The 23,632-nt window shown below is 54.1% G+C and overlaps 1 protein-coding gene across 2 annotated transcripts; it reads right to left on the minus strand.

Annotated features, from left to right (window-relative positions):
- Nucleotides 1-4,304: 4,304 nt before the first annotated feature.
- Nucleotides 4,305-17,311, minus strand: PLEKHF2 (pleckstrin homology and FYVE domain containing 2). Of its 2 annotated transcripts, none has more exons than XM_061565794.1 (3): nt 17,201-17,311; nt 7,688-8,082; nt 4,305-7,078 (listed from the first exon to the last, which is right to left on the minus strand). In XM_061565794.1, the coding sequence occupies exons 1-3, from the start codon at nt 17,272-17,274 to the stop codon at nt 6,378-6,380; spliced, it is 1,170 nt and encodes a 389-aa protein (XP_061421778.1). In that variant the 5' UTR covers nt 17,275-17,311; the 3' UTR covers nt 4,305-6,377. The 2 variants fall into 2 exon arrangements, with proteins under 2 accessions (XP_061421778.1, XP_061421779.1); XM_061565795.1 differs by lacking the exon at nt 17,201-17,311 and adding an exon at nt 16,489-16,651.
- Between the last annotated feature and the right edge of the window lie 6,321 nt (nt 17,312-23,632).

A 23,632-nucleotide genomic window follows, 5' to 3' on the forward strand; every position in this document is an offset into this window, starting at 1 on the left:
CCGCCGCGTGTAGGATTCGGTGAAAATGCGCAGCCCTGCAATAACCCGCTTACGGCACTGCTGGCAGAAGCGTCTCCACCAGAGGACGCTCTCAAGAGTCGCAGAGCTCGAGATGTCTCCCACGGGGGGTCGAATGGAACGCGCGGCGCCCTCTGAGATTGCACGCACTCGGTGTGCCATGGACCAGGGCAGCGTTGTCGACAGCAGCAGCAGCAGCTGGTCGTTGTAATCATCGCGTGAGTTCATTCAGAACGGGAGAGTTGTTTTATATCGTGTAATTAAAAGGGCACCGTTGAAATGCCAGGGGATGATATAATTAAATGCAGGCAAGGTTACACATCTCGGTTATGTGAATTCTAATGGGTTCCTTTTTAAGAAATCGTATTTCATCTTCTTTGTTCTTTCGGTAACGTCACGTAGAAGGGAAATAATAAAATAATAAAAATAAAACATAATAAAATACAATTCTTACGATGTTTCGGCCACAACGCAAGCAGCCGTCCTCAGGTGAAGAACAGGTGTCGGGAAGACAGCGACGGCTGCTTGTGTTGTGGCCGAAACGTCGTGAGAATTTAATTTTATTATGTTTTATTTTTATTATTTATTATTTCCCTTCTACGTGACGTTACCGAAAGAACCAAGAAGATGAATCCCTGCAGTCACGAAAGCTTTAAATCGAAAATTGAAATCGTAGTTGTCGCTAATTGCGCGGATATGCCGTGCAATTATGTTTGGGTATTAAGTTGCGTTCCGCCACTGAGCAGGCAGTGGATTTGACTCTCATCACCGTCTCCTCGCGAAAGGTTCGCGGACGAACGTGAACTTAGGGTTCTGGACGACGCACGTGGCCGCCCCCTGGTGGCAGACTCACGCGTGGCTCGCAGGGCAGGTGGGTGCAGAGTCGCCTCGTGGCGCACAGGGAGAGCTGCCGCTGGGGTGCCGCTTTGAAGCCGTGTTGACATGGGGCACAAGGAGCAAGTCGCTCCTCGTGCCTCAACAGACTGGAGGGGCAAGTGCTGTTTGCGAGCGCCTATGAAGGCCAGCACGGCACACGAGGGGGTGGGTGGCCAGCACCACGCCCGACCGCCTTTGTCTCCCCAATGGCGATGTTTACACGGCACACCAGGTACGTATTTGAGGCCGAGTCGACCTAGGGGGGGGGGCCCAGGACCGGTTGAGATAACGGTCACTGGTGTTGGCCGTGAGCGGGAATCAAACTCGGGTCGCCGGCTAACCGGTACACCACCGCTCCCCATCAGCAACACAATCCATACACACTGCCAGTAGTAAGCAGAGACAAGAAGACGAGAGAAAGAGACATCGTTCAATTCCCCCTTTCAATCGGTTGTCTGATACTAAATATTCTCTTAAATGGCCAACTTTTCATATCTCTATGTAAATATATATTTTAATTAAATTGGAAATTGATCATCCCTTGTGATGGAACATCTCGGTTTGCAGGGGTGTCCAAAAGCCAATTTCGGACTCTCTGGTGCCTCTGCTGTGAAGAGGCCCATTGCTTAAATCGTTGCCGATTATTGTTTTGCCTCTCTTATTAGGGTCCCGTCGCGCCGAATTTGACCTTTCGCGAAGATTCTGTTCCCCCTCCCTCCTCCCCTCCCCCCTCGTCGATCGGCGATTCGTCCCGGGCTCGCGTTTCGTCGCACAACAACGACTCGCGTGATAAAGGGCTCGTTTGAAGAAGTGAAGATAACAGCTACCGCTGCTGCTGATAAAAAATTCCATGCTCGCAGTTGATGCACTGCGAGTTTGCAGCTGATGCTGAACCGTCAATGCCTGCAGCTTATGCAGTGGTGAGTTTGCAGCTGATGATGATGAACAGTCGATGCTGGCATCCGATGCGCTGCGGCGAGTTCGCAAGTCGAGTGGAGCGGTGGTGCAATGGCTCCCGCAGTGCGCTCCGAACCCCGCCGCCAGAGTTCAATTCCAGGCCGTGGCGAAACATCCGAGGCGCGCGACCCCTCCACCAAACCTCACCAGCCCGCACCGACCTCCGTGCTGAACCCGTGTCGAGCCACCCCCAAAAGAGCACGGAGGCTTTCATCCAGCAGTAGAATGTCAAGAGACTATTTAGATTATTCGATAGGCTTTTGTTGGTAAATAGCAGCTGGATCCAGTTGTGCGGCCTTCCTGCAAGTGTGCAGGCGGTGCAACTCCACCGGGGCACAAAGGCCACAGAGGGGGCCCAGGCGCAGGGTTACAAAGACGGGGGAGGGGAAATCGGACAGTGGTGGTGGAGGAACATTTCATACGGTGCACCGGCGGCGCCCGTGCCACCAGCACCACACCCTGGCTGGGTCAATCATGGCCCTTAATGACCAGCTCCCAAGTTGGGCATCGCGTCTCTCTCTCTCCCCGTGGTCGCGTGGATTCTTCTCCAGGTCTTCCAGTTTTTTCCCTCCACATTTAGAATCAACATCGCGCATTTAAGAGTATTTGGCTGCTATAAATGTCCACGTGATAAGCCACTTCGCTATCACTTGTCGGCAGGTCGCTTCTGAAAAAGAGCGACATCGCTCCGTGGGCCTTACCTGGTAAAATATATTTTAAGTTTTTTTTGTTAATCTGGGCTGCACCACCTTGGCCCCAGCCGTGAAGACGTCCAAATGTCCCTGGAATGTCTTCCCCGCACCTCCGATTAGTACGGTCGGAAACGTACGGCGCTAAAAAAGTTCACTCACGCACACACACACTTCTCAAAACTCTCCACGTCAACGACAGCTCGCAGCAGTGGTGCCCTTTTATTTCCCTTGGACAACGGGGGCGACGGTCACGACACCGTGACAGTAATACGACAACCACAACAACTAAACCGTAGGATGCGCGCGCGGAGAGCAAGCCCAAAGGGTATTCATCACCGCTACACCAGGCCAAGCCGCAGAGACGCGGGTGGACAGCGTGCCCCCCTATTACAGTACTGGGACAAGTGTGTGTGTGTTTTAAAAAATATATAATACTAGCTGTACTACCCGGCTTCGCCCGGGACTTGTATCCACCACGGCCGGCCGCCTTTGTCTCCCCAGTGGCGATGTTAATACGCCACACGAGTTACTCGTTTGAGGCTGAGTCGACCTATGTGAGGTTCGAATAATCTTGATCGGTGGTGGCCATGAGCGGGAATCTAACTCGGTTCGCCGGGTTGGTAGCGCAGCGTAGCGTTAACCACTACACCCACCGCTCCTCACACACACAGACGCACACACACACAGACACACGCAGAAACACACAGACAGACACAGACAGACACAAAGACAGCACGCTAACCACTACACTACCGCTCCCCACACACCACACACGCAGACACACACACAGAACACACACACAGACAGACACACACACACAGACACACAGACAGCACGCTAACCACTACACTACCGCTCCCCACACACCACACACGCACACACACAGACACACACACAGACACACACACAGACACACACACACAGACACACACACACAGACACACACACACACAGACACACACAGGCAGCACGCTAAGCACTACACTACCGTTCCTCCTACACACCACACACGCACACACACAGACACACACACACAGACACACACACACAGACACACACACACAGACACACACACACAGACACACACACACAGACACACACACACAGACACACACACATACACAGGCAGTACGCTAAGCACTACACTACCGTTCCCCCTACACAACACACGCGCGCGCGTCCATAGGTACACATACACGCGCTTGCTGCAGACACACACATACACACACATACATAACCGCACATACACACAAACACATACACACACATGCATACACACAAACATACACATACATACAAACACACACATACATACACACAAACACAATACACACACACATACATACAGACACACACATACATACACACAAACACATACAGACACATACATACACACATACATACAGACACACAGACATACACATAAACACATACACACATAGTCATGACCCGGCTTTGCCCGGGACTTGTATCCACCACGCCCGGCCGCCTTTGTCTCCCCAGTGGCGATGTTAATACGCCACACCAGTTACTCGTTTTGAGGCTGAGTCCCTCCCTCGCCACTCTGCCTCCCTCGCCACTCTGCCTCCCTCGCCACTCTGTAGAGGACGTGAAATTTGTATGAATTTACCTCAGAGTGGCGTGTTGGGTGTCGAGGCCTAGCACCGTGCAGAGCCTCCCGCCTTGCCTGATTTTCCCACCCGGCGAACGCTGGGTACGGGTGCCGGTCCCCCCCCCCCCCCCCCCGCGCTATTAAAAATGGCGTCCACCCCGCGGAGAAAAGTTGCTACTCGTTGCCAGGGGCAACCGCCGTCCAATGAAAGCGGCGAAGGCGTGGCTAGCCGTTGCCAGGGGCAACCGCCGTCCAATGAAAGTGCAGTCCACACACACACACAGACACACAGACATGAACGATTTTATATATATAGATATACATTCAGCCACATGCTTCAGTGCCAACACCAAAACATGCCAATACAGACCGTTTAATGTAAAGCATCTATCATGTTATTATTAGCATCAATCAACAGTTAGTGAACGAGTACATTCCACAGGGCAGACGCTCTACAGGGTTACGCGCGCACACGCTGGACGACGGGCAGTGGCGTGGCTATCGAGTGCGCAGGCGGTGCAACTGCACAGCGGCCCAGGCTACGGAGGGGGAGGAAATTGGACCCGGGGGGGGGGGGAGAAGGCCCCATTTAACTCCTTGCGCCAGCACCTACGCTACAACCACCGCGACACGCCACTGCCCCCGCCGCGAGTGCCAAGTCAGTGTGCTACATCAGTAGTTGTCCGGCACCGCGTGCCGCCTCAAGGGAGACGCAACCCAAAAGGACGTGGCCAGCTCCCTCACCTCGTAGCTACACGGCCTACGGTGGCCACGGTTGGTTTGTTTGGCGGAGACAACGCCATCGTCTCGCTCCGCCCGAGGAGCCCGGTTCAATCCACGGCGGGCGGCTCAAACCGCGAGAGTCCCACTGAAGCCAGGAGCTCGGCCGTGCTGGCTTCCGAGCCCACCAGGCTGGCCTCCTCGTGCGGTCTCAAATCCGTCGGCATTACTGCCGGCGACTTGAAAACGCTTCATATTGTTGTTGTTGTTCTCATCAGCGGAGACTTCAAACTTGAGGTACCGTGCGTGGCTACAAGGTAAAGGAGCCGTTGCGTTTTGAGCCGCGTTGTCCTCTCTCGAAAAATCTCCGACGTTTCCGGGCCACGAGGGGGCGGGCGCTTTACATTCACGGACCGCCCGGCTCCCAATTCAGATTACGCCGCTTTTACTTAAGCGACAAACAAATAAACAAAAAACCACACAGACGACCGCCACGAACGACGGACAGCATTGCTGCACTCCCAACCGGCATCATCCCCGCGCCTCTGATAAGCATGGCTGGCTACGGGCGGTGCTAAGAAAGAAAGTTCAACACGCGCACCTACGTACGCACGCGCACTGCCACTTTGCTGCACACTCGCACAGAGCATCACGCACACCGCCACAGCTCTTGTCGACCGTCTGCTGGCCGTGCAGGGTCGTGGGGGTCAAGTGATCACCCTTCATGGGTTTGTGGAGGTGGTGGGGAGCAGTGGAGGGGTTGTTGACGTGAGAGCAGAGGAGCAGAGAGGAGCACCAACAACGGATGATGCTTCACCGCCCTCTGCTGCCCACAACGCAGCCCCTGCAAGCCCCCCCCCCCCCCTCCTCTGCCAACCTGCTACGTACGCACGGTGGCGGTCACCCATCCAGGTGTGGGGCGTTACTCCGGGTGACCCACCACGAAGCGCTCACGCTGGATGACTGCACTTGGAATGGAGGCAAAGGGTTAGTCGTTTGGACAGAGTTAACTTTGGTTGTAGTTAATAGTTGCCAATGGCACTGCATAGCTGAAAGAGTGTATAAAGGTTTCACACAGTAGCCGCTAGCACAGACTCTGTCTAATTCAGTACAGAAGTGCAACAGTCAATTATTACTATTCTTCATCATCACCACATGCTAAAGACAGGCACAATGCATACAAGGTGTCCAGTCATGCTGGGGAGTGCTAAGCCACGCGGGTTGATTTAGAGTACACACGGCATCGTATAGAGAGCAGCGATTATAGCGGAAAGTTTCACATGGCCAGGGTCGGGAGTAATAAGGCTACAACCCGACTTGCCTAAAGCCCTGTTCACTACAACCCTGTTGAATACAGCCTCACACGCCCACAGCCTCACCTCGCCTACAGCCTCACTCACCCCAAGCCTCAATAACCTATAGCCTCACACGCCCACAGACAGAGTCACACTCCAACAGTCACACCACTAAACCCTCACCCCAATAGCCTCTCACCCGCAGCCTCATGAGTAGAACCCAGTGCGATTGCCAATGGGACTTCTATCTGCCCAATCCTCACCGCTGCCACCCTCTCGACCGCCGTCACCACCGTCATCGTCGTCGTCGTCGTCATCGTCGTCGGAGGAGTCCTGCGTTCCGTTGGAGGTCCTCGCGCCGTCACCGCGGCGACCTCGCGACACCGCCGGCCGGCCTTCCTCCGCGGCGCCAGACGATCCCCGGTTGCCGTTGGCGACGGTTACCTTGGCGACCCTGTCCACCAGGTCGTCGGCGGCGGAGGAGGAGCACGGCCCGGCCGGCGCCATCACGGCGGCGGCGGTGAGGGAGTCGAAGCAGCCGATGCAGACGCGCAGCGGGCGCGACGACTGGCTGGGCAGCAGGAAGCGCCGGTCGGAGCAGGCGCCGCACACCACGATGCCGCACTTGCGGCAGTGGTGCCGCCGGTTGAGGGCGTTGAAGCGCGAGCGCTGGCACCGCATGCACGCCGAAGCCGACGAGTCGGGCACCCACCACGCTGCCGGCTCCGAGCCGTCGGCGGGAGACGCCGCCGCGATCACCGCCGCCGTGGAGGAGGAGGCGCCGCCGGGGCCCGGCGAATTGCACGGCGCCGGCAGGGGAGGCAGGCCGCGCTTGGCGCGCAGTTCGCGCACGCACCGCTCGATGTGGCTGATCCACTCGGCGCGCTCCGACTCTGTCGCGGCAAACACTGCGGAACGACGGTGCGGTGAAGACTGGGACGGTGCGTGACGGTGCGTGAGCGGTGCGTGAGCGGTGCGTGACGGTGCGTGACGGTGCGTGACGGTGCGTGACAGTGCGTGACGGTGCGTGACGGTGCGTGACGGTGCGTGACGGTGCGTGAGCGGTGCGTGAGCGGTGCGTGAGCGGTGCGTGATGACGCATGAGCGGTTCTCTCACCGTGAAGGTGGCGTGCGACGTGTGTGCAGGCGTTAGGACGTCGCGTGACACTGCGGGGTGGATCACACTGCCTCCGCCGCTAATCTGTCGACTCCAGGCCTCTCACCGCTATCTCTCCGCCTTATTCACACTCACTCGCCCACACCTCACCCTCACTCACTCTCCCAGTCTCACCCTTACCCGCTCACTCACCCTTACGCTCAGGATCTCAACCCTCACAAACCCTCAACTTATGCCACTTTCAATACTAAACATCACTCTCCATGAATCTTACTCTCACCATCACCCGCTCACCTACACTCACTCACCCACCCGCTCACCCCCAATCTCACCATCACCCCCCTTAACCCCCACCTCACCGTGACACCCCCCCGCCCCCTCCTCACCCGCCGCCGCTCACCTTTGAACGACTTGGCGGGCGTCTGCACGAGCCAGCCGTTGCTCAGCTCGCCCTCGTCCGGCAGGGTGCAGATGGCCACCGCCTCCAGCGCCAGCACGCGCTGGTTGGCGTAGCGCCGGCTCCCCAGCACGGCGGCGCCGTACACCACAATGTCGTCGAACAGGAAGAACTGCCGCGGCTTGGGGCCCTTGCGGCACAGCTTGGTGAGCGTCCCCTCGCCCACGAGCACCCGGCCCGGCGCCATCAGCGGGCGCCCCGCCGCGCCGAAGCAGCTCTCGATGCGCGCGATGCGCCGGCTGTTCTCCTCGCTGCTCGCCAGCGGCTCGGCCATGCCGGCTGGCGTGCCGGTGCCGTGCCGGGTGCCGTGCCGGGTGCCGTGCCTTCCGCTGCGGAGCCTGGCGGCGAGGGCGGCGAGAGGGGCGGGGGGGGGGGCGCGTTTGCGGTAAGCGCCAGGAAAATGACGGGAACGACGATTTAATGCCATTTATCCACACACATATATATATATATACACACACACATATACACACACACATATACACACACATACACACACACATATACACACACACACATATACACACACACACACACACATATACACACACACACAAACGTCCGGAGCGGTGAAAACAACGTGTTCAACTTTGTAAACTGAGATATGCAACAGTGGTGTCACGAGTAGGGCACTGGACTTGCGATCCAGAGGCTGCCGGTTCGATCTCGTGGCGCGGCGGTTTAAACCTGGACGAGTTTCTTGAACCCTCCTCCCTCCCTCACTCCAGCCCCCCCCCACCTCCGTCCACCCAGCGGTACAAACGGTTGCACCACGGGCGGTCAGTGGGTCGCGTGTGGTGGGATAAACGGTGGTTAGGTCGATTACTCAAAAATGTCTGGTCAGTGTGGAGGAATAGACCAAATACCCTTGAGAGTACCCACCAGTGGAGGCTCTTCCGCCAGCGGTGGCGTGAGCGAGCAATTGCAGGGGATGCACCTTTACCTTTCAGCTGAGAAACGAGGGCGAGTTTGTACGTTTGCACGAGCCAATCGATGCATTCGTTACAAAAAACTCCATCAGTTTATGAAATCGCTCACCGGCTTACGGGTTAACGCTTTACAACCCTAGTTTGTAGCGATTGCCACGGCTTCCAGTTCAGTCGCACCGCCTGCACACTCAATAGCTAGATCGCTGCTGGTAGGAGGGGTGGGTGGGGTCGTGCGAGCACGGGACGTGAGACGGTGGCGCTGTGTGTCCGGTGTCTGGTCACAATAAGTGTCAAACAACAACCACTTGCTACTCATGACAGTGATGAAGTCACCGCAGAGTTATTCCGAACGCCCGGTCACACGCGAACGCACAGAAGCAGGAACATAAAGAGCCCCGTGTAGCTGACACAGACTGTTGCGGCAAGTACCATAAACTTGGCGAGCGCACACAAACAACAAAAGACAAAGATCTCCTGTACAGCCTTATGAAACGGTTGGGGCGAGTGCTGCTAGCGAGAACCTATTAAGGACTGCGTGGCACACGAGGGGATGGTGTGGCGAGCACCACGTCCGGCAGCCTTCGTCTCCAGTAGCGCACCAGGTACTCGTTTACAGGCGAGCCAACCTGGGGAGGCCCAGGGGCAGATAAATGGCCACTGGTGTTGGCTGCGAGTGAGAATCGAACTCTGGTCGCTCAGGTTTGTGGCGCAGTGTGGCGCTCGCCACCATCTTCAACGATGCGCGTCACCGTCCACCCGGCACCACGGCTCGGGTCCGGGTTGTCACTCAAGCCAAGCCTGTCCAGGCTCGACGCACGCGGGTCTTGGCCGGTTCGGAACTCTGCTGACCGGGGCCCGGTCACGACGCCGAGAGATCAAACAAAGCGGGCGGACCGTAGGACGCCCTACGAGCAATCGCTTCCTTGTTGAACGACGGGCGCCACCGTTACTTGGCGGAGAGCGTCTGTCGGCAGCGGGTGCCGCGATGGCGGGCAGCAGTGCGGGCGGGAGACATCGACGTTCGGCAGAAGACTCGGGTTGGCGCCAATCGTCTCCGGTTGCGCGGCAGTGGCGGCCTCCCAGCGGGTGCGTGCAGGGGCGACGTTGGTCATATAACGGCAAGTCGGCCGTAGGGCTCGCGAGGCGACGTTGTACACCGGCGGACGTAGCCGCGTATCCACGAGCTCAGGTGTAAGGCCCATTGAGCTTTTTAAAGCTGTTTTTTTCTTTCAGGAGCGACCTGGCCACAAATGATAGCTCAAAGAAGTGGCTTAACGTTTATTGCAGCCAAATACTTTGAATGCATGATTCTAAATGTGGAGGGAAGAACTGGAGGACCTGGAGAAAATCTACGTGACCACGGGGAGAGAGAGAGAACATGCAAATTCCAAATATACAGCAGGCGTCAGGGTCGGGATCAAACCCACGACCTCCTGTGCACCAGGTGAGGTAGTTAACATCTCGCCGTGGCACCCAATAGCAAACACCTAATGGCAAATCTACACGCACATAAAATAAACCATGCGCTGCTAAAGTTCCTGCCACATGACTTCCTGTGCAGAAAATGGAGCGGCGCTGCTGCTGTTGCTGCTGCTGCTGGGAAATGCGGCATTCAGAACGAGATGGATTCCGGAAACCGGTCACGCCTCATCACACGGCGAACAAACCGGCGCCGGGACACAATATGGACGCATTGTGTGTGGACGTGGAGGATGTGGCAGTTCGGACGCAAGCCTATAAAAAAAAGGAATCCTATAGGCCAGAGAGAGAATTGAAATGACGCGAAGCGAGAAGTGTGAATGGGGAGACACTTCACACACAGAGAGATATCAGTCACAAGCAGACGAGAAGAGGGAGGGGTCTTGAGTCTGGACTTGAAGATGAGGAGGGTTGTGAAAGTGGACACAGCAAGAGAATGTGCCTTCTGGAAGCAGCAGAAGAGGAGGAGCGACCACCCGTGGAGTGAGTGTTGGCCGACAGAGGGCATTGACGGAGGGCCTTGCTTGGTTGCTGGAGCTGTCGGTCATTGGCAGACGAGGAAAGGAATTCCTCGGGCCTGGACATTACAAAAAGAGGGCTGGGAATCGACGGCGCGGAAGGCCGAGGGAAGAGCGTTCCGGTCAATGGGGACCACAGAGGAGAATGAGCGACCTCCCACTGAGTGGGGGGTTTGACAGCAAGTCTTGGACGCTGGAGCGACGAGTCGGTGGAAGGGAGTTGAACCAGATGAGAAAGGAAGAGGTAGGCAGGGGAGAGTCCGCCAAGGATGTTGTCGACAGCGCATTGTACCATCCCCCATGGTTCGGCGGTGAGACCCGCCGTACACTCAACCACAAGAACAACAACAACAAGAACGTATGATTTTACCACACACCGCAAAAGCCATTCATTAAATCACATCCCTCAAGGCATAATTATGACTTATGGTTGCACCTCCGGTTTGCACGGCTGGCTACGTACAGTGCGAAAGAAGTTCAGCATACATACAAACATTACTGTTGTAATTGCCTCGCAACCATCACTCCTCCTGACTCGACCACTCCCAAGTCATTATAACAAACGAGTAACTACTATTCTACTCACTATAAAAGATAAACACACCCCCTGTAGTTTTGTAGACTCATGAGGTGAGCGCCTACGAAGGCCGGCATGGCACCGACTAGGATGTTGTGTGGTCAGCACCATGTCCCGCCACCTTTGTCTCCCCGGTGCTGATGTTTAAACGCCACACCAAGTAATTATAATTAGGGGACGCCCAGGACCATTTCAGAAATACATATCACCAATGTTGGCCGTGAGAGGGAATCGAACCCAGGTGTCCTGGTTTGTAGTGCAGTGTTCCTAACCACTACGGCCGCCACCACGCCCCATTGTGCATTCACACCCCACACCAGAGACCACACACGCCTGCCCAGCCGGTCATGTCACAATCGGAGAGAAATGTATGCCAGGGGGCAATTTAATTATAACGCTCATGTACCTGCCCGAGTGCAGTGCACATAAGCAATAATTTACACCGTGTTCAATTAAGGTAAAGATCCCCCAAATAGCTGTCACAGACCGCCGGGGCAAGTGCGAACACGTATTAAATTCGTCACGGCACACGAGAGGGTGTGTGGACAGCACCACGCTCGGCCACCTTTGTATCCCCGGTGCTGATTTTAACACACCGCACCCGGCAATCACTCGAGACCGGGTCGATCATCGGAACGAAGCGGTCACGGTTGCAGTGACGGATAACGGCCAAAATCGCTTGCAGGCCGATCCGAGAGCGATGCGCTTTACGTGGTGGCACGCCACATGAAATAAATCCACAAGCCGTAGATTCCCACACCTGGTTCTAACTAAATTCCGGTGTCGGTCGTCATTCACCCCAGATCACCCCTTGCAAGCGAGGTCCGTGTGTTGACATTCAGACACGCAAAGCTGTATCGGCAGATTGTAATCCCAGTGTGGTTCTCCAGGTCGGACTGCGTTCTTGTGAACATTTCATCTCCCGAGTTTCGGCCACATGCCACTGCCACCCGGCATCGCGCGGCAAAAGCATGAGAGAAGAGATGCTAAGATGCGCTACTCAACCCGGAGAACCGCGCTTGGATCGTGTTGATGTGGATCGTGTAGATGTGTTGATGTGGATCGTGTTGATGTGGATCGTGTTGATGTGGATCGTGATGATATGTTGATGTGGATCGTGTTGATGTGTTGATGTGGATCGTGTTGATGTGTTGATGTGGATCGTGTTGATGTGGATCGTGTTGATGTGTTTTGTCTTCGTGGGCTGTTTGCGTTTCCTGGTGAAACCGAGATCAATTAGATGTGTGAGCATGGGCGATAGCCACCAACATAAGAGAAGCCATTGTTTTGGAATTCAGAAAAAATAAACAATATATGCACTGTGTGGTGAATACGAGACAGTGGCCCTTAATAAATCACGTCACGAAGCAGTCGTTGAAGAGACGCCGCAGGATGCCGAACCCTGGGTGAGTACCATTTGCTTTTCTGGCGATCCGTTCAGGAACTTGTCACGAGTTAAACAGCCTGAACCAATCGGCCGTTTCAGGTGAGGCTGCCCTTGCCCTTCCCTACCCATGGCGCGCCTCGTAAATTGCACACACCCGGGCACAACGCTCCTCCCCTCCAGCAACACTTCACGTCCCAGCCCAAGTGCCGCCCGTTTTCAAATGCGCAATGGGGTCAGCGCTCATCTCTGTTAGCGCCTCGGAGCCAAGTGGTCATCTTCGTCATCGTCGGCCGAGCTCTATCCACTGCTGGACGAAGGCCTCGCCAGGTCGTCGCCATCTGGCGGTCCCGCGTAGCTCCAAGGTGGTAACCGTTATCATGGTGGCCCGTGGTCAAGGCCCACGACGGAGTGGAAATCAAAAGAGAGAAACAACTGAGAGGACATCCGGCTGTAGAGGTGGACCAGGAGGTCGGGGCGTGTGCAGCTGCTGGGTTCGTATGTTGCGGGACCGTGACAGATGGCAACAACTTGGTGGGGCCTTCGTGCAACAGTGGATACATCGCATCTGATGACGATTCTTTCAGGATCGTACAGGGTGCGTCAAAAAATGTTCTACTACTTCTGAGAATTTTCAACAACACCACGAGAAATGTACTGCCCCCGGGCTCTGGAGATCACCTGGAGAAGATTCCAGGCACGTGTTGACAATGATGGCGAAGTAGAAACTCTGACTTTTTGAAGCTATTAACATGCATTTGTTATCATGTTAGTGTATCAGATCTTTTTCCATTAAAAACAATAGTCCCATATAAGTGTTAAAACATTTTTTAAAGCACCCTGTATGTTAATATACTTACGAAAGACTTCAAATGTATCGGCACACTGTGTGCTGTTCATCTGCCCATGTGGAATACATAACTCTCCGCTGTGTTCGTGTTGTGCCATCATAATTTACGTTCCCGATGTCGCGTTATTTCCTTCCCATCCGATTGTGGGCAAGAGTGGTGGTGGTGCCTATGACCCAATCGCCGACCGTGGGGGGAAACCACCAAGGCGCTGCGTAGTTGACCATTACGTCAACCCGCAAACGCAGCCCATGTGTGTGCACAGTTTGCGGCGAATTAAGTTGTGGAAATAACCAAAGGGAACAGTTTGATCCACAAGCCACGGGCAGGGCTGGTGGAACTCATCCTGGGGGCCTGGGCAGTGCTCCCACATGCCGCTGCCAACACCCTCACCTGCACCCGTAAACAAGAGCACGTGGCACCCACACGGCAACCCCTCCCCACCCCCCCACTGACTCCCACTGCAATCCGCACTCAGCGCCTTCAAGATCCTCCTTGGACGCAGCCCTGCCTCCCCCTCTCATCTCACTCTACTCACCTCCACGCACTCCCCTACCCCTCTCATCTCACTCTACTCACCCCCACACACTCTCCTACCCCTCTCATCTCACTCTACTCACCTCCACACACTCTCCTACCCCTCTCGTCTCACTCTACTCCCCTCCACACTCCCTCTCGCTCATCCTTCCCTAGTCAACAGTCACCCAGGGGGAGATCACCAGTTCTCCGTGCTGCTGCCCCTACGGTCTGGCACTGCCATCACCCAGCCACCCGACCCCCTGCCGCTAGCGTGGGAGTCCAGGCACCAGGCCCCGCCTCTGACAAGACGCCACCTGCCATGGACAGCACCTCGAGGCGCGCTCACGTCCCCGAGGTCGCCGCTGCACGCACAGCCAAGGCGGCGTTGGCTTTGTCCAGCCAATTCGCCCGGGGGGCCTTGAGGGAACGACCGCGGCAGTGAATCTGCTGTGTAAAAGTGGGAGCTGTAGAGACTTGCCGTGCCCAGTTCTGCGGCGTTGTGATCTTTGCGATAAGTCTACGGACGTAACATTGCGAGCCTGCTGCGGTGGCGGTGGCGCACAATAATACTGCCCTCAAATGATAAACATCAACCTACACAGCATAAACACACACCCCTACACACACCTACACGACACCACAACACACACACACAACACACACCTACACAACACACCTACACAACACACACACCTACACCCAACACCACACCACACACACCTACACAATACCTACACAACACACACACCTACACAATACCGACACAACACACACACACCTACACAATACCTACACAACACACACCTACACAATACCTACACAACACACACACACCTACACAATACCTACACAACACACACACACCTACACAATACCGACACAACACACACCTACACAATACCGACACAACACACACACACCTACACAATACCTACACAACACACACACCTACACAACACACACACCTACACAACACCTACACAACACACACTACACACACCTACACAACACACACACACACCTACACAATACCAATACAACACACACACCTACACAATACCTACACAACACACACACCTACACAATACCGACACAACACACACACCTACACAATACCTACACACACACACACCTACACAATACCTACACACACACACACCTACACAATACCGACACAACACAACACACACACCTACACAATACCGACACAACACAACACACACACCTACACAATACCTACACAACACACACACCTACACAATACCGACACAACACACACACCTACACAATACCTACACAACACACACACCTACACAATACCTACACAACACACACACCTACACAATACCTACACAACACACACACCTACACAATACCTACACAACACCTACACAACACACACACACACCTACACAACACACACACACACCTACACAATACCAATACAACACACACACACCTACACAATACCTACACAACATACACACCTACACAATACCTACACAACACACACACCTACACAATACCGACACAACACACACACCTACACAATACCGACACAACACACACACCTACACAATACCTACACAACACACACACACACCTACACAATACCTACACACACACACACCTACACAATACCTACACAACACAACACACACACCTACACAATACCGACACAACACACACACCTACACAATACCGACACAACATACACACACCTACACAATACCTACACAACACACACACACCTACACAATACCTACACACACACACACCTACACAATACCGACACAACACAACACACACACCTACACAATACCTACACAACACACACACCTACACAATACCTACACAACACACACACCTACACAATACCTACACACACACACACCTACACAATACCTACACACACACACACCTACACAATACCTACACAACACACACACACCTACACAATACCTACACACACACACACCTACACAATACCTACAAAACACACACACACCTACACAATACCTACAAAACACACACACACCTACACAATACCTACACAACACACACACACCTACACAATACCTACACACACACACACCTACACAATACCTACACAACACACACACACACCTACACAATACCTACACAACACACACACACACCTACACAATACCTACACAACACACACACACCTACACAATACCTACACAACACACACACCTACACAATACCTACACAACACACACACACCTACACAACACACACACACCTACACACAACATGAACATATACGTAGATAATATCGCCGCCGTTTCGGGCAGAAGCCCTTTATATTACTGTATAAATAAAATTGCCAAACGTGTTATACACATCGAGTCAAATCAAAATACGACACCGACTGTTAACTTTAATTGTAATTATTTACTATATGAATTTAGGTAATATATACAAAGCTTAAGTTTGAATCAGGGAGGGGTTTGGCCCTCAACTCACAACTTCAGCAGCCCGCCTTTGCCTGAAATACCCGCGGGGTTAGGGGCGCCGTTCCCGGCCGAGGTGGTGGAGGGGTGGAGGTCGGGCCCGGGGGAAACCGCCACGCGAGACGCGAATCGCCCCGCGCCCAAAGTGCCCCTGAGCAGGGAGGGGGCCAGGGGTTCAGGGGTCCAGGGGTTCAGGGGTCCAGGGGGTCCAGGGGGTCCAGGGGGTCCAGGGTTCCAGGGGGTCCAGGGGTCCAGGGGTTCAGGGGGTCCAGGGGGGTAGGGGTCCAGGGGTCCAGGGGGTCCAGGGGGTCCAGGGGGGCAGGGGTCCAGGGTTCCAGGGGGTCCAGGGGTCCAGGGGTTCAGGGGGTCCAGGGGGGTAGGGGTCCAGGGGTCCAGGGGGTTCAGGGGGTCCAGGGGGTCCAGGGGTTCAGGGGGTCCAGGGGTTCAGGGGGTCCAGGGGTTCAGGGGGTCCAGGGGTTCAGGGGGTCCAGGGGTTCAGGGGGTCCAGGGTTCCAGGGGGTCCAGGGGTCCAGGGGTTCAGGGGGTCCAGGGGTTCAGGGGGTTCAGGGGGTCCAGGGGGTCCAGGGGTCCAGGGGGTCCAGGGGTTCAGGGAGTCCAGGGGGTTCAGGGGGTTCAGGGGGTCCAGGGGGTCCAGGGGTTCAGGGGGTCCAGGGGTTCAGGGGGTCCAGGGGTCCAGGGGGTCCAGGGGTCCAGGGGGCTCTTACCGGAGTGGGAGCGAGCGGGGAGACGGCGGCGACTCGACTGGCGAGCAGGAAGCCGCAGCGCCGCCTCTTTGCATCTCCCAGCGCTCATTCGTGGGCGGGGGCGGCGACGATTCGCACAGCGCCGGGTGCGTGTCAGCTCAGAGGGTTTACCTCCAGATCGAGCGGAGTTAGAAGCGGTGGGTGTCAGCTCAGAGGGTTTACCGCCAGATCGAGTGGAGTTAGAAGCGGTGGGTGTCAGCTCAGAGGGTTTACCGCCAGATCGAGTGGAGTTAGAAGCGGTGGGTGTCAGCTCAGAGGGTTTACCGCCAGATCGAGTGGAGTTAGAAGCGGTGGGTGTCAGCTCAGAGGGTTTACCGCCAGATCGAGTGGAGTTAGAAGCGGTGTGTGTCAGCTCAGAGGGTTTACCGCCAGATCGAGTGGAGTTAGAAGCGGTGGGTGTCAGCTCAGAGGGTTTACCGCCAGATCGAGTGGAGTTAGAAGCGGTGGGTGTCAGCTCAGAGGGTTTACCGCCAGATCGAGTGGAGTTAGAAGCGGTGGGTGTCAGCTCAGAGGGTTTACCGCCAGATCGAGTGGAGTTAGAAGCGGTGGGTGTCAGCTCAGAGGGTTTACCGCCAGATCGAGGGGGGTTTGAAGTGGTGGGTGTCAGGTTAGGGGGGTTTACCTCCGTCTTGATTGATCTCCGTGTTGCAGGTGTCAGGTCCGAGGTTTTCAGAATCTCTTGTTAATTCCACAAATAAAATATATACCAATAAACATATTAATACAAATAAAACATACACAAATAAAATATATACACAAATAAAATATATACCAATAAACATATTAATACAAATAAAACATACACAAATAAAATAAATACACAACTAAAATATATATAAACCAATAAAACTAAACACATTTTTTTTTATCTTACCAAGCAAAACGCCCCGAGGTATGAACTTATTTTGTCCGAAGCGACCTGGCCCCGAGTGATAGCTCAGCCAAGTGGCTGTGGTCGTGTGGACATTTGCAGTAGCAGCAACAGAATCTCAGTACGAGCTCAAGGCGTGCTGCTGAATGCGGAGGGATGAGAATCTTCACGCTCCAAGCCGAGTGAATGGGTGACTGTGTACAACGTTAATTACTTCGCTTTAATTTCAAGTGCAATTGAGCCGATAGGGTGTGTCAACGTGTTATATATTTATATATATGGATGGACAGGAATGTGTGGAGGAGGCGATTTGCCCACTTTGTTGTATCTTGTGACTCCGTAGGTCCCTGAACACGCGACCCCTGACGGCTGTCGTGGTGGTGGTGGTTGGTGGTTGGTGGTGGTGGTGGTGGTGGTTGGTGGTGGTTGGTGGTGGCCACGCACGCGGCTGCCGTCACCCAGCGCTGTGGAGGCGGCAGCAGCAGCAGCTGCGAGGGTTGGTGGGTCACACACGGACGTAGTCAAACTCCCTTCGCCGTGTGCGCCGAGGAGGTGCTGTACCCTGGCTCGCCGCAAGGGGGCGGTGCAGCCCAGTGCGGACTCACGTCTCCACCTGTCCAATGTGTGCGGGATAGCGTGTTGCCCCCTCGCACGAGTGCATTTTCTCCGGGTGCTCCAGTTTCCCTCCCGTATGTATATAGATATACATTTTCATTGGTTGAAAACATCTTCATACACAGAGGACTGCAGAGCTTGGGACTGGCTTGCCTGCCGTCCGGCTTCCCTGTGGTTTCTTCTCTGCGTTGTAAGATGCAATTCGCAAACACAATAACGTGACATATGTATTCAGGCGCAGTGATAGCAGAGCCTTTCTGAACGGGAGAGCGATCGCAAGGGAGGCAATGTGCAGCGATGGATATCAACATCATCAGCAGCATCATTATTAACAGCGTAATTCTCAAAATCATAAATCAGTAATCATGAATGAATTATTATCATCAGCAGCACAATCTTCAAAATAATGAATCAGTAATCACCATGAATGCGTTATTATCATCAGCAGCATAATCCTCAATATAATCAATCAGTACTCATCATGAATGCATGATTGTCATCATCACGATCAGCAACATCATCAGCAGGAATCAGCATTATCTGGAGTGACATTCATCAACATTCATCATCATCGTACTCATCATCATCGTCAAGTTCGCCAACTTTACAATAATCACCAGTCACGACAAATTACCATCATCGATCACAATCATCAATCATCACCAAACATTATCACCAATCATCACCTATCACAATCATCAATCATCACCAAACATTATCACCAATCATCACCTATCACAATCATCAATCATCACCAAACATCATCACCAATCATGATCACCAATCAGCGCAGTGCACTGCGCTCTTCCATGCTCCGTTTAACAGAAATCCACATCCGGGGTTTTCTTTTCTCCACAGTTTTATTTTTTATATAAAAAACCGCATCACTCACAGCGGTATGGGTGGAGTAGGTGCGGATAGAGAGGGGGGGTCACATTGAGGGGGGCTGGGCAGTGGGGGGGGGGGGGCTCAGACGCTGAGCCACGGCCCGGGGAGCAGGAGGGACACCCCACGGGGAACCGAGACATCCAGAGGCGCGCGGCAATGACCAGTCAATTAATCAATTAGCGACGACGAGACACGCACGAGCACAGCGACGTAGGAGTGGGGGGGGGGTGTAAGAAGGTCACGCGCACGTGGGGGGGGGGGGGGAGCAATTGGAGGTTGGGGGGAGAGAAGTCATGGGCGGTGGGGGCGTCTCGACGAGGAGCCGCGCCCCCCTCCGCAATGTTCTCTGTCTCCGTGTGTGAACACGTGGTGTGTGTCTGTGAACACGTGGTGTGTGTCTGTGAACACGTGGTGTGTGTCTGTGAACACGTGGTGTGTGTGTGAACACGTGGTGTGTGTGAACACCTGGTGTGTGTCTGTGAACACGTGGTGTGTGTGAACACCTGGTGTGTGTCTGTGAACACGTGGTGTGTGTGAACACGTGGTGTGTGTCTGTGAACACGTGGTGTGTGTGTGTGAACACGTGGTGTGTGTGAACACGTGGTATGTGTGTGTCTGTGAACACGTGGTGTGTGTGTGTGTGAACACGTGGTGTGTGTGTGTGAACACGTGGTGTGTGTGAACACGTGGTGTGTGTGTGAACACGTGGTATGTGTGTGTCTGTGAACACGTGGTGTGTGTCTGTGAACACGTGGTGTGTGTCTGTGAACACGTGGTGTGTGTCTGTGAACACGTGGTGTGTGTGTGTGAACGTGGTGTGTCTGTGAACACGTGGTGTGTGTGAACACGTGGTGTGTGTCTGTGAACACGTGGTGTGTGTGTGAACACGTGGTGTGTGTGAACACGTAGTGTGTGTGTCTCCGTGTGTCTCTATGAACACGTGGTGTGTGTGTCTCCGTGTATGTCTGTGAACACGTGGTGGGTGTGTGTGTGTGTGTGAACACGTGGTGTGTCTGTGAACACGTGGTGTGTGTGTGTCTCCGTGTGTCTGTGAACACGTGGTGTGTCTGTGAACACGTGGTGTGTGTGTCTGTGAACACGTGGTGTGTGTCTGTCTCCGTGTGTCTCTGTGACCACGTGGTGTGTGTCGTTCTCTCTGTGTCTCTCCGTGTCGCGTGATCTCTGGCAGTGTCTCTGCGAGTTTGTCTCTCGCGGTCTGTGACCTCTGCAGAGAGCCAGTTGTTTCACTGCGTGTTGACCTCATTCGTGTGCCCGTGTCTCCTGTCCGAAACCCCCTCGTCACAGGTCTGCACAGAGCCCCCCACTTAACGCTGAGGCAGCTCTACCCATGGGAAGAGTCGGGGCGGCGGGGGGGGGGGAGTTCCCGTGGTAAATACATCAGTGGCATTGTTATGTTAATGGACACAGCCTATGACTTATACTCCCTACAACATCCAAAAAGTCTACGGGGGGGCGGGGGGGGTAACTGCTCCCCATCCCATATCCCAAATAATCCCCACGCTTGCACACACACACTACACACACACAAACTACACTCACACATACTACACACACACTACACACACACATACTACACACACATTACACACACACTACACACACATACCACACACACACCACACACACCACACACACTACACACACCACACACACCACACACTACACACACCACACACTACACACCCACCACACACTACACACACATACTACACCCACACACACTACACACCACACACACATTACACACACACTACACACATTACACACACCACACACACACATTCTACACACACACATTCTATACACACATACTACACACACTACACACACACACCACACACACATTACACACACTACACACACACACTATACACACCACACACTACACACACTACACACACACACTACACATACTACACACACACATACTACACACACACAAACACGTGTACACGCGCAGCAAAAACACGACCAGCGAATACATAGACCGGCCCTAATTAACAATCACACTTCACAATAATCATCTTTCTGATAATCACCATCGTCATAATACAGTCATCATAATCCCCATTATCAGCGTCAGAGAAGATTATTCATCATCAGGCTGCGATTGGCTGCGTTCAGCATCGATTCATCGATTCCGGTGTTCATCGATACCCCCCCCCCCCCCCCCCAGTAAACGATGTTCACAAGTTCGATTACAGCGGTACATTTCATCACACACACATATATCTATATATTTCTTGTAAGTATATTTATATATATACACGTGGGGCTTCATTCCACACCGAGGATTCTCCGGGTCGCTGCTACATCGATGTTGCAGTAGCCGCAGCCGTAGCGAGAGGGGGGTATTCTGGACGTGGTGTGCCGGGCACGGAGATATTCTCAATTGTCGGCGACGCTGAGAGGCTCGGTGGGAATGAGTCCCCTCTGAAGTGACGCAGCGCGTGCGGGACCACGCACACGCAATGCCCAGGGAGGGACTCCGTTTTGTCCCGACTTGTTCTATTGTTTTTTTCCTCCCTCCAAGTCGTTCTTTTGTTGTTGTTAACTTATTGTTTAAAAGCTAAAGGTCAAAATGTCACCTGGTGGGATGTTGGAAATTCTGGAGAGAGAAAAAATAAAGACAACGGCTACGGCTGAGAGAAATTCGCGCCACCACTCGACCAGCGCGGCCCCAGCGGTGATCGTGCGACGTTGGATCAACGTTCGACAGAGAACATTGGCGCACAGTTCCACATTGACTGGGAAGCAGCTCTCCTCTTGCAGCTACAGATACGTCTGCTGCTCCATCAGTTAATGAGGCTCGCTCTACACACAAACTCGTTACTATTCGAGCTCCCATTCGCCGTGCCATTATTGCACAAACCCTCCACGTGAACCACGTGGAGGGTTTGCAAAGCCTCACGCGCCAGTCACGTGGTGCGCGGTGACCGCGTGGCCGCCACAGCGGGCAGCCCGCGTTCACCACGTGATCAAACGAAGAGGAGAAATCCGAGTCGGGCCATTGTGGAGAGGCCCGCTGAAGTCACAGCTGGAAATAATAGCACTTGTAGGGGGACATTCGTCCGCACGCGACGATGTACATTCGTGGTCCGCCTTTACCATCATCAGGAGCGGCATCGTTAGCATCGTCAGCATCATCGCCATCAGCAGCAGCAGCAGCAAAGTCAAGTAGTCATCATGAACCATCGTGTTACTCAGCAATGTCAACATTATCCTCTGACATCATCACAGTTGTCCGTCTACTCAACAACAACAACAACAGTGAACGCACTGCCCGCAACAGTCGCTCGTCGTGGTGCTCTTTGTCGCTGGCCGCTTGACCGTTATGGGCCTTTGGGCCATGTGCTCAGCAACCACCGCGTGGAAAACAAACATCTCACACACACACACACTGTGACACGCACACTTACACACACTACTCACACACACACTGACACACTACACACACACAGTGACCCACATCTACTCACACACCGACACAGTGACCCACATACACGACTGGCACAACACACGCACGCACGCTAATACACATGCAAAGACAAAGATCCCCCGTGAAGCCTTAACAGACTGTAGGGGCAAGTGCGGTTAGCGAGCACCTATGAACGCCGGCACGGCACACGAGGGGGTGGGTGGCCAGCACCACGCCCGGCCGCCTTTGTCTCCCCAGTGACGATGTTTTTACGCATCGCACCAGGTACTCATTTGAGTCTGAGTCGACCTAGGGGAGTCCCAGGACCGGTTCAGATAATCGTCACTGATGTTGGCCGTGAGCAGGAATCGAACCTTGGTTGCCAGGTTCGTAGCGTAGCGTGCTAACCGCTAAACCACCGCTCTCTCTCTCACACTGACACACACACACTGACACACACACTGGTACACACACTGACACACACACACTGGTACACACACACACTGGTACACAAAGACACACACACACTGACACACACACACTGGTACACACACCGACACACACACTGACACACACACAC

The sequence above is a fragment of the Lethenteron reissneri genome, chromosome 35 (genome assembly GCF_015708825.2).
Source record: "Lethenteron reissneri isolate LAM-NWPU_2019-01 chromosome 35, ASM1570882v1, whole genome shotgun sequence".
Classification (NCBI taxonomy): Eukaryota; Metazoa; Chordata; class Hyperoartia; order Petromyzontiformes; family Petromyzontidae; genus Lethenteron; species Lethenteron reissneri.